Source organism: Cnephaeus nilssonii (assembly GCF_951640355.1).
Source record: "Cnephaeus nilssonii genome assembly, chromosome: 11".
In the NCBI taxonomy this organism is placed as follows: Eukaryota; Metazoa; Chordata; class Mammalia; order Chiroptera; family Vespertilionidae; genus Cnephaeus; species Cnephaeus nilssonii.
The window spans coordinates 78,956,786-78,969,882 of record NC_137082.1 but is presented as its reverse complement, the minus strand read 5'-3'; the positions used below and the strand labels follow the sequence as shown (position 1 = coordinate 78,969,882).

Genomic DNA, 13,097 nt, shown 5'->3' with positions numbered 1-13,097 from the left:
AGGGAACCCCCACCCTTATCTGTGACACCCTTCAGGGCAAACCAGCTGGCCCCCACCCCTGTACCAGGCCTCTATCCTATCTAATAAAAGAGTAATATACAGATTGATCATCACTGCAACACATAATATAGCTGCCCCATGTGGTCAAAGATCCTGCCCCCATGTGGACACAAGATGGCCACTACAAGATGGCCAGAAGGAGAGGGCAGTTGGGAGGCACCCGGCCTGCAAGGGAGGGCAGTTGTGAGGGACCAGGCCTGCAAGGGAGGGCAGTTGGAGGTGATCAACCCTGCAGGAGAGGGCAGTTAGGTGTGACCAGGCTGGCAGAGGAGGGAAGTTGGGGGCAAACAGGCTGGCAGGGGAGCAGTTAAGAATCAACCAGGCTGGCAGCAGAGTGGTTAGGGGGTGATCAGGCTGGCAGGCAGAAGCGGTTAGGGGCAATCAGGAAGGCAGGTAGGCAAGCAGTTGGGAGCCAGCAGTCCTGGATTGTGAGAGGGATGTCCGACTGCCCGTTTAGGCCCGATCAAACCAGGATCGGGCCTAAACGGGCAGTCGGACATCCCTCCAGGAGTCCCAGATTGGAGAGGGTACAGGCTGGGCTGAGGGACAACCCCCTGCCGTGCATGAATTTCATGCACCGGGCTTCTAGTAGGATAATAAAATGTCACTGCATAAGAACTGGAAAAGACTAAACTAATTAAAGTCAAAATTCATTTCCTCACAATTGTATACCCAACATCAAATTTTTCTGTCAATTTCCAAATGCTCCTATAATTTCAACTTTAGATATGTGCAACAAAATCAGGAGACTGAAAGAGGGGAAGTACTGTGACTTTACTTTAGTCCAGTAATTGAGTCTTAGAGAAACCACGAATTCCCACAGCCATTGTTTAACAGGCTGGTTCTTAGTCACAACTCCAGAAAACACATTTATCAGCCCAACTGTGACAAGTAATCTTCACTAAGGCTATCTGTCACAAAAGACAGGTGACAAGAAAGTCTATTTCCATTAGATTCAATACACTGGCCCAGCAATCTTTACACTAAGTGGAAATATGACAGGATGGGTACACAGGCATTAATTTATGGACAATTTTTCAAGAGGCAGTAGAAAGGGGTCAAGAACCTTTTCAAAAATACCTGAAATTCTTCTAATTTCTGTTCTGTTATTTCATCTATTATCAAAACAGTCTTTCAAAAGATCCTTCACATCTCTAATGTTCTAAATTATCACCTCCATCAGTATGATTTTGCAATATAAACTCCATATGGCAGAGGATAATACTTTTAATGAAATTACATATGGCATAAAGTATAAAATGTAATTTTATTAAAATATATTGGTGACAAAATTTCATTCACCTACATTTCCCTTTCTTTTTATAAGATCATTTTTCTAATGAATTAATAAACAATGTTAGTCTATCTTTTATCTCCTTTTCCCACCCCACCCCAAGAAATATCATCCTATTAATAAAAGCCTATGTGGTCGTGATGCCTTCATGCTGTGACGCCCTCATGCCCTAACGAGCGATCACCAGGAACCTGCGTGCATAGCGGACGCACGCGGGTGGGTGGGGCTGCGTGTGTACACGGGTGGGCAGGGGCTTGATGCTGCGTGCGTGCGCTGCAAGGAGGTGGGCCCCGTGGCTCTGCATGGCGAGGCCAGGGGACCCGCGGCTCCAGCCTACCTCTTTGGGGCAATCCATCCAGGAGCCCCGGATGGGTGGGCGGGGCCTACCTCTTTGGGGCCATTGATCCCGGGGCTCCTGCACTGTGAGAGGGCACAGGCCAGGCTGCCCCCTCCCCACCCCCCGCCCAGTGCACGAATTGCATGCATCAGGCCTCTAGTTTATAAAATAAAAATATGAAACAAGTTAATGTTTCCTAATCTTTTACTAAAAAGAAAGGATATAAGTTCAAGGGGAAAAATATAAATATTAACTTGAAAAATACCAGAAAAGTGCTCATAAATTAACTATACAAACCCTATACCTCCATTATAAATACATCCTTCAAATAATAAATTATAGTTATAAATACATTTTAAATCACTTGTGATAGCTTTAACACACTAAAGTTAAAATGTGATTTAAAATTGCTGCTTCTAATGAACAAATATACTGCATATAAGCTTAGTTATATGCTAGAGAAAATATTTTTTTATTATGCCACGTATTAAAAGGCTGTCCTTATTCATACTGATGTAAGCACTTGTCTTAGTATTTCTACAATGATTGCAGATATCTGGTTTATGTTGTTTTGAACTATGCATACAGTTATTTCTGTGGTACTTAAATGAAGACCCTTCAACAAGCATTTAAGACACAGATATTTTCTAAAGGCTACATGTCAAACTACACACCACTTTACCACACACCACTTTCTTTCACATAATGAGCAGAGAAGAGAAAATCCAGAATTGCATGTTATCACTCAGCCTACCGATAACATTATTTTCTTAATTCTGCATTTATTTTACATATAAATAAATGCAGATTTGTGAAGTCTTTCATAAGCATACTTATGTTTGGATCACATATAAAATTCCATTACATTATATATAAATACACAAATAATAAGCAATACTTAATGTTCAATAGCATACCACTTTAAAAAAAAGCATGATCCCCCTTTTTACTTTTCAAATGAATTTTAATTGTTAATAAAGTTATTGCTTTAATATCTTACTTGCCACTTTTCAGAACAATTAATCAAAAAGTTTTTGATCTCTTGCATATTTATTTGATTCTGTAACCCGTAACTGCATTCCATGAATGATCGACCTTTGTAATCTTGGAGCTACAGGATGATTTGTGCATACATAAACAGCTGTGGCTGACAGCTGTCTTCTGCTGTCCTGCAACCAAATAATTCATCTCAGCAGGAACAACAATAATTTTTTTTTTAACGTTTCCCCTCCCCTCTACTTTAGAGACCATAACAGTTCCAAGGCAAGTACCTTTTCATAATAAACAATGCCATATTCCTTATCGTCGCACTTGACACATCGAAACTCAACCATTAAGTACATGAAATTAGAACTTCGTTTTTCACTCTAAAAAAAAAAAAAATTCTTATGAAAAATAATTATTTTCAACATTCTCTTAAAGAATCAGTATGTATTGTTATTCCCAATTCAGTAATACATGGATCTATCAGGTACAACTTAGAATGTGACAAATTTTCATTTCGTTATTATAAATGTGCTGTTTCATACTGCACGTATATCTTATATACAGCACCACTCTTTTATCCAGTACCGTCTACTAGTCACTTACAACTCTCTCATAAAACTTAATGACATTGTAGGTTTATTCAGTAGTTTGGATTTTATTATGTAAAATCTTGATGATATTATGTATATATTGCATTAGAACTATTTACTTTCAAAAATAAGGATGTTTTGTACTTGTAACAATTGTAAGCAAAGAACAGTTCATTCTTAAACCAAATTACTAATCTAACTATAGCAATTAATACAACTATGACAAAAATAAAAAAATATGTGTTCTAACTTTTAGAAAGTTTCATTGACGTCATCTTTTAATTAAACTTAGGACTGAGGTCATTTGGCCTAAAAAATATAAACTTTATAAGTTTTTCATAATTTATAAATGAACTTGAGATGACTTGCAGGCATTTGTACATTTTTATCAAATTTTTTAAAGTATACTGGAAAAGAGTTACTTCCTCCTTAACATGAAAAATATTGATTCTGTGTATAAACTTTTCCCCTTAAAAAAAGCAAATACTATGTTGTTAAAGAAGTTAAAATCAAATGAAGTCTAAAAGGGTGATTAGTCTTGACACAAAACAGTTTTTAAAATGGTTTTAAATCTACATGTATAAAATCATATAAAAGTCTAGGAGGTCACTTAAATTTTCAGCTTTATAAACCATATTATACTCTACTAGAGGCCTGGTGCACGAAATTCGTGCACTGGGGGGGGGAGGGGCGGGGAAAGGTGCCCCCTCTCACAGTCCTGGAGCCTTCAGGGGATGTCCTACTGAAGGGCGGCGGGGGGGGGGGGGGGGGGGGGGAGGACGGGAAAGGCTGGGCTAAGTAAGCCCTAACATTATATTACAGAGGAAACACCTTTTCTGACTGCTCATTGGCTAAGCTTCCTGTATGCCACTGGTAATATTCTTAGTAACTTGGGTAATAAGAATCCAAAAAGGTGATCTAGGGTTTTTCCACCACACCTCTGAAAAAAAAAATGAAGGTCCCCTGCTGGAGGGCTAAGAAATGTCACATCCTGCCCTAGCCTGTTTGGCTCAGTGGATAATGCCTCAGCCTGCCGACCGCAGGGTCTGGGTTCGATTCTGATCAAGGGCATGTACCTAGGTTGCAGGCTCCTCCCTGGCTGGGGCCCAGGTCAGGGCTCATGCAGGAGGCAACCAATCAAAGTGTTCCTCTCACTTTGATGTTTCTCTCTGTCTTTCCCTTTCTCTTCCACATTCTCTAAAAGTCAATGGAAACATATCCTTAGGTGAGGATAAAAAAAAAAAAGAAATGTCATATCCTAAGAAAGACATCTTGAAAATGCCTAAAGAAAGTTGTCATTTTTTCATGGTGAAGGGACTGGAGTCGTGTTGATGAAAACACCTTGGTGGCTGTGGTGACTGGCAGTGGCTGCAGCAGTGGGGGGATGGGGCTGGTGCCTTCCCCTGATCAGCCCGGTCACCTCCCACAGAGGGAGGCCAGACTGTGGCTTAGGCCCGCTCCCCGTGGAGAGCGGGCCTAAGCCGTCAGTAGGACATCCCCTGAGGGTTCCCAGTATGTGAGAGGGGGCAGGTTGGGCTGAGGGACCCCCCCACCCCCAGTGCACGATATATATGATAGATAGATAGATAGATAGATAGATAGATAGATGATAGATTGATTAGGGTAAGTAATGGTCTCCTACATTTTATGGAGGGCGGGGGTGGGGGGGTGGGGGGGAGGACGGGAAAGGCTGGGCAAAGTAAGCCCTAACATTATATTTTCTACCCTAGGGGAACCTAAGTTGAAGAATAAAAAAAAATAGCAAAGTATTTTGATTAAATTATTTTTGGAATGTGACCATTATAAAAATTCACAAAAGTAAACTTTTATTCCAGTTTGAATATGAGAATGTAGTATAAATAAATTTGGAAATGACGCCCAGTATTCATACTGCATATAAATGGTTAAACACCACTAATTTTTTTAAAAGGTAATAATGCCAGAATATAACTTTTACAAGTGTTCATTATAAAAATGAAAAATTTCTCTCTCTCTCCACCTCCTGAACATTTTACAAAGAACAGTGATCTGTAGAGGTCTCTATAAGTTAGGCATAACACCAAATTGACACTCCTCTTTCCTAATGTAATTAATATAACTGTTTTTTCTGCTATCTACTAGTAGATACTGAATGTTAGACCAGACATCTAGTATTTCAGTGTAAATACACAAAAAAGAAAAATATGTGTTCTTTCAGAAAGTTTCATTGACGTCATTTTTTAATTAAACATATTCTACACCAATACATAAGATCAAGAAATAAATCAACTACTTGAACCACGCAACTTTATTAAGGGTGCAGAGTCTTTTTGCAGTACATAAAATAAGAAGTATCTAACTGGGGAGAGAACTTGCTAATGACGATTTAAGGTAACTGAAATGAAGAGGTAGCACTGTTGATAAATTTATCTAATATTGACTTGAACTTGAACATAATGAGCTGCCAAAATAGAGATAGAAAACACAAATGAAGCATCAAATTCACAAAGGCTTCACTTATATAATATTTAATACACTTTTAATATCCACTACCTACTTATAACATTAAGATATAAGAAAGGCATATCCCAAGTTTTCACTTATTAGCATAGAACTCCCTAAACTACACGTTATTCAATAGCCCAAATAGATGCCAGCAATAAATCTTGTCAAAAAATTCTTGATTAAGATAGTTGTGAGAAAATATTTTGAAATATAAAAGAGGATACAACCCACCTCATTGATCATTTCAATTTCTCTAAATGTCAATCTGTCCAGCCAATCTACTTTCACCATGTGTCCTTGTCGATGGGCTTTGGTGAGCTGCAGAACAAATATAATGAAGAAAATTTTAACACAGACCTCACAGAAAGGAGCGGGGGTGGGGGTGGGGGCAGCAATGCCCATCACATCCTTTCAGAATCATACTGGAAATACTAGCTAATGTAATAAGAGAGACTGAGAAGAAAGAAATAAAATTATCTTTGTTCACAGATGACATGATCATCTATGTAGAAAATATGAAGGAATGTACAAAAAACAAACAAACCTTAAAACTAATAGCAATTATAGCAAGGTTGCAGAATATAAGGTTAATATACAAAAGTCAATTACTTTCTTATATACCAGCAATAAACACGTGGAATCTATATATATAAAAGCCTAAGTGACCATTATAACCGAACGACCAGAACGAATGGACAACTGGCTGGTAGCTATGACACGCACTGACCCAGACCTTGCTGCTGGGGCCCTGACAGCCCCGAATCTGGTTCACCCGCACCCCGGACCCAGACAGGAGGGAGGAGGGAGCCGGATTCCTTGCAGAATTAGCCCTTGGTTAGCTTGCTGCTGGGGCCAACCTCCCACAGTACCTCCCGCCGCCAGCCGGCTCCCTTATCGGCCCTGATCACCGGCCATGCCGAGGGAGCCCATCTGTGCACAGATTCGTGCACCAGGCCTCTAGTTGAAAATAAAAACACAGAGGTATGTAAATGATATCTCAATAAAGCTGTTATTTTTTTAAAGCATCATTTATACGAGCACCCAGAAAAATGAAATTGGTAAAAATCTAACAAAATATGTAAAAGATCTATATGAGGAAAACCACAAAACTCTGATTAATGAAATTAAAAAAACAACACTAAACAAATGGAGAGATATTCCTGTACATGGATAGGAAGATTCAAAATTGTAAAGATTTCCAGTTTGATTAAACTTGATCTATAAATTTAATGTAATCCCAATGAAAATCCCAGCAAGTTATTTTGCAGATAACAAAAGGACACTAAAATTTATGTGGAGAGGAAACGATCCAGAACAGTCAACATGATATTGAAGGAAAATAACAAAATTTGAGGGCTGGCACTACCCAACATCAATAATTATTATAAAGCTACAATAATCAAGACAGTCTGGCATTGGCAAAAGAACAAATATACTAATGGAATAAAGATCCTGGAAATATATTCACATAACTATATTTAAATGATCTTTAACAAAGCAGTGGAGGCAATTCTATGGAACAAAGATAGTCTTTTCAACAAAAGAACTAGCTAGAAAGCCACATACAAAAAATGAATCTAGAAACAGGACTTATACCCTTAAAAGAAAAAAAGTGTAGTACAACCCTCATTTTTCATTTTCAAGCCAATAGAAAATTTAAAGTGGATATCAGCTTTACAGAAGCACAGAATCACAAACATTTTGAATATTCAACCACTGAAGATTGCGGAAATGAATTATAGCATATCTACACTATGCAAAAACTTCGTCTTTATAAACATGTTGTACTAGTACAGTAAGTCCTCACTTAAAGTTGTTGATAGGTTCTGTGACTTCAAACAAGATGACCTGTAACAAAACAAATTTTACCATAGGCAAATTGATATAAACACGAGTTCTGTTCCTATGGCATCTAATCAACATTATAAGGAAATGACATCATTTGAGGATCTGCTGTATCTTAAATGACCTGAAACAATTCTGAGATACCATTAAGTGTTATAGCAGTGTTCAATTAAACACACACACCAACAATATGATCACAGTTTAAAAATATCTTCTATATATTAAAAGGCTAAGTGATCGTAGGTCCATCCAATGGTCTGGTATATGTGACATGCACTGGCAATTTAAAAATAAATGTTGACTCGTGCATGCGTGATACATATAAAGCTCTTGCTAGCACCAATCGCACGCATGTTTTAATTAATTTTATACTACTACTAGAGGCCTAGTGTACGAATTCGTGCACCAGTGGGATCCCTTGGTCTAGTCTGCGGGATGAGGCCAAAACTGGCTCTTCAACATCCCCCGAGGGGTCCTGGATTGTGAGAGGGTGCAAGCCATGCCGAGGGACCCCACTGGTGCACGACTGGGGCCAGGGAGGGACATGGGAAGTTGACTAGCCAGGGAGGGACTGCGGGAGAGCTCCAGGGTATGTCTGGCCCATCTCGCTCAGACCCTATCGGCCAGACCCCAGCAGCAAGCTAACCAATGGGTCAGAGTGTCTGCCCCCTGGTGGTCAGTGCACGTCATAGCGAGTGGTTGAGCAGCCTTAGCATATCAATAGCACATTATGCTTTGATTGGTTGAACAGACGACCGGACACTTAGCATATTAGGCTTTATTATATAGGCTATAATATATACTATTTCAACATGTAATTTTTTGCAGTAACATAATTACTGCACGAATCTTTTTTTCTAATTAATTTCCTTTCAATGTGCACGAATCCATGCACTGGGCCACTAGTCTATAAATAAATTCATACATAACATACATGTTAATATACTGAAAGCATAATCAACCAACATATTAATGACAGTTATTTCTGGGCAGAGGGTCAGAGGTGATTTTTATAGTGTCTGTGCTTTAACCATCTTCTACTGTGGTAGAAAATGTGTATTATCTTTGTAATAAGAAAAAATAATGTTATTTAAAAACTAAAGCTATTTTAAAAAACAATTCATTGTGTAAAGATTGCTGTTGAGAAAACCAATAAAATTAGCATTTATTAAGATATGCCAAATAAAGTTATTTTACCTCATATTTTAAAACCCAAAGAATAAAAACCCATTTGATTAACATTACTTCTCCATCTGAAATGAAAGCCAGGTACTAACATAATTGTTCTCTCAAATTATTTCTTCCAAGGGCCTTTCGTCTAGATCCAACTGAAGAACGATATAAATTAAGCAATGCTACCATTTTCAATATGTGGTTAATAAAAACTCCTATAATATAGAAATTTATAGGCTTTAGGCACCAAGCTTGGTCTTATCAAGAAACTTTAACAGGAAAGTTACACAATAAACGGATTTCTCCTCAAAAAGTTGCTATACAGTAGGGGATATCGGCACAGATACACATATGCTTTCTTAGAGAAATTGCGGGGGAAAATAATAAAACTATATATTTTTTACTTTGTTTTTTCTGTGCCACTTAAAAAAACAATACACAAATAAGCAGAAAAAAATCCATTCTGCTCTGACACCAGACAAAACTTTTAGATTCACAGAGCCTATGAGAATGTTAAAATTCTCTCTTGAAGCATTTGTAGGAACACTGCCCAATAAAAATGCCTGGTACTGCCATAGGTAAGACTATTTCCCCCTCCCCGCCCAACACACACAGTCATACAGGAGAGTGTTTCTTGAACTACCTCCTATCTTATTCCTCTAAATTCCTTTCAGTTAAAGGACATAATATAACTCTTTCAACTCTAACATTTCCTTGAGCCTAGACTACAACTGAGCTAAATTAATAAATAGTCATTGAACAGAACACCATTATCCCTCAGCTAATCTATTTGCATAATGCACTATGGTTCATTCTAAATATTTATTATTAAAAAGTATAATTCTTCAATAAACATTAAGACACTGAGTTTTATCTGTATCCAATAAAATACAAGCAATGCAGTAATTTATAATTCAAGACAAAATGCAGCTGTATATAATAACTACTACTGAAAGTAAAAATGGAGTTGTATGTATCTCCTAGAGAATTTGCACACATGCCTGTGTATTTAGTCCTTAGGTAGCATAGAAGTGCTTTCAGCTTCCTGATTAATGAAGTCTTAGCCACAAATCTTCAATTTTACTTTGAAACTTTATATAGAAATCTTACTCAGGAAGAGTAGTCTTTGCCTCATAAAAGTTGCATTCAGCTAAACTTCTCAGAGATTAATCTAGTCTTAAAACCATGTTACCTTCTATTTTTTTCTGGCAGGAATTATAGCTCTAAAGACAGACATAAATCAATATTATTTCAGGGTTCAATCTTCCCTTCTCAAACTAATTGTCTACTTGCTACCATTAATTTCAAGAAAAATCGAGAAGGTTAGACAGTCTCAGACAACAGTAAGCAAACCAAAATGACGGATAGAAAAGATTCTACTATGTATCATCAGGAATACATTCCTAAGAGATTCCCAAATCCTTCTTTTATGACAGAAAAAAATGGCAACACACAACCAAATAAGCTATGCTTATAAAAGTTACACATAGTATTTAGGAAAAAAACCCCTATAGCTAAGAGATAATTTTGATGCCAATGTTGCCACTAAGCAAGTTTCACAGCTTCGAATAATTTCACTATCTGTCATCATAATCTGTTATTATTTCCATTTACAAACATTGAGAAAGAAAATAAAACAAAATGAGACTTTTCTGCCCAATTTAGTCCAATTCTGCATTACATAGTTTACACCATAACTAATATCAGTTCATAAGTGAACTGGTTGGAAGATAGAAAAATAAAAGATTATCAAGTTAAATCATTATCACTATGGAAACATTGACACTTAGGTGAGGAGACCTAATCAAGTAAAGATATTACAAAGAATAATAACTTTCCTAGAAAAGCCCTAACATAAACTCAATTAAAACTATCTCTAGGGACTCAGTATTACATTCTGAAAACAATAAACTATGTCATTAAAAGGAGGAAAAAAGATTATTAATAGGTCCTACTAAATAATGTGTTCTATTAAACTAGTTTTACATGAATGTTTTCTCACAAAGCTGCTTCAAGGTAGAAATGTATTCAGAACCCAAGAAAAGTACACTTAATGTGCTATACTATGAACAAACTGGTATGAGGTTTTCATTTTCAAAATAGCTAAAAAAATGTTAATAATAATGGCATAATTATGATTCTTATAAATAGAGAGAATGAAGCCCAACTAACCACACTTCTTCAATGAAAAATATTCACAAGTACAAAAATAACTGGTTATTCAATGAGCCAGTGTCAGAGCTATAAATCAGGTCTTTTGACTACCAATCTTTCTACCCAGTTATAATGTAACTTATTACTATTTAAATCTTCCACCAGTTTTGATAGTTCTATTAATTTTAAAAGCATAAAAAGAAAGGTAATGCCTCTATTTATCAAAACATCTGCTAGGATAATCCCATGTTCCCCATTTCTCTAAAACCTAACTACAAAATACATACAGAATTTTAAATCCACATAAATCAATTTGATAATCTATACTAGTATTTGTAACAAAAAATGATGTCCAGCTTATAACAAAACTCATTTTTTAAATCATGTTTCTAAAAGACAAAACATTTGCCCATCTTTTTCCCCCAATAAATCTCTTCCCTTTTCCAGGTTAATCTAAATGGATTGAATAAAAGAGACTTCTTTACCAGTACTAACTTTCTAGCTGATCACACAAAGAAACTAGCAACTGCTTTCTCTGTGTGGCTCCTAAAATGTTTCTATAAGTTTATCAGCATCTGTTCTTCTAAGTTAAAAAATAAAATTGATTTGAGAGAGAGAAGGGAGAGAAGGAGGCGGCGGCGGGAGGGGGGGGGGGGGATTTGTTCCACTTACTTACGCATTTATTGGTTGGTTCTTATATGTGCCCTGACCAGAGATCGAACCCACAACCTTGGCATATGGGGACAATACTCTAACCAACTGCCAGGGCAGCATCTGTTCTACTTGACTTTTATCCTTAGTAAAGGGTTCTCATATATCTGTACCCTGAAGTTCCTACAATATTGTGCAGACAGCAGGTTCAAGTAATACTGCAACTAGAAAGATAATGTCAAGAGAGAAAGCCCTTTTAAGACTTCCCTCAAAATGAGAGAAATATCTCACACAACTTTCTGGTTCCTTCAGGGTAGCTCATGCTTCATGGTTCACTAAGAATCAGCAATCTCCTGAAGACTAACTTAATTTCCAAGGTATTGAAAAACGGTGTCCTGAGTAGCAGACACACAAATAACGTGATTACCAGGAAGACAATTTTATGGTTACTCATCCATTACAAATTAGTAAAATGGCACTCTAGGCCAGTGCTATCCAATCGCACTTTCGGCAATAATAAAAAGATTCCCTATCTTCATTGTCCAATACATAGCTGCTAGCCACATGTGGCTAGTGAGCACTTCAAGTGTGATTATGACAATGTAACTATGGTAACATAAAATTCTGAATTTTATTTAATTTTAATGAACTTAAACTTAAATTGCCACATGTGAATTGTCACTATTACAGCTGTAAACTGTAAGTAACCAATTGAATTGATTGACATGAACCTTTTCTCAATATAACTAGTTATTTCTGGATGTACTAGAAAAATCCAGCTCCCACTGCTATAAAACTGAGGTCTGGAGCCTGGACCAGAGTGACCCCATGCAGGCAATTTGAAGGCCAGTCTAAAACATCACATCTTACACTACTTCACGGTACCAATGCTCACTTACACACTGCTCAACATTCCCCCACTATCTGTGTCACTCAGACCACAAAACATTTTTCATCTAGTTGTTACTTTCTCTTTGCGGCCTCTTAATCAAATTGACAGAAACTAAAGCACATTCCAAAGGCATCAAGCAGAGATGCTAAAATGAAAAAGAGACAGTAGAGAAGCATGCTTTTGCACTAACCTTTCATGTCTAAAGACATGGATTCAAGTATAAATCAAACACTAAAGCTTGGTAGTCACATCCAAAACCCCAGGTGGATATGCATCCTAGTCATAAAACTCTTAAAATATGACAAGCTGAAACACAGAGCAGATGGGAACAATGGGCAGATTTGCTCAAGGCCACAATCATTAAAAGGCTGGGTCATGGACAATGAAAGTGTAATGAATGTCCCAGAAGTCTGGCCTTTATTTTCACAAATCAATTCAAACAGAAATATTTATATTAATAAAAATTATTAGGGCAATTTAGAGATGGGAAAGAGAAAATAATGAGGAAGATGTGTGTGTGTATGTGTGTGTGTGTGTGTGTGTGGGGGGGTTGTACTATGTTAATTTCTTACTGTCTCCACTGAGTCTAAGAAATCCAGTTATATAAAGTAACTAAACCAAAGACTATTC

At 37.2% G+C, this 13,097-nt stretch overlaps 1 protein-coding gene across 1 annotated transcript in view; it reads right to left on the bottom strand.

Annotated features, from left to right (window-relative positions):
* PIK3C3 (phosphatidylinositol 3-kinase catalytic subunit type 3) overlaps positions 1 to 13,097 on the bottom strand; it is a 79,008-nt gene that overhangs the window by 53,433 nt on the left and 12,478 nt on the right. The window contains exons 5-6 of the mRNA XM_079783958.1: positions 5,984 to 6,070; positions 2,963 to 3,058 (exon numbers count right to left, since the gene is read on the bottom strand). Coding sequence (XP_079640084.1) covers positions 2,963 to 3,058; positions 5,984 to 6,070 — 183 coding nt within the window. The remainder of the gene's footprint in view (positions 1 to 2,962; positions 3,059 to 5,983; positions 6,071 to 13,097) is intronic.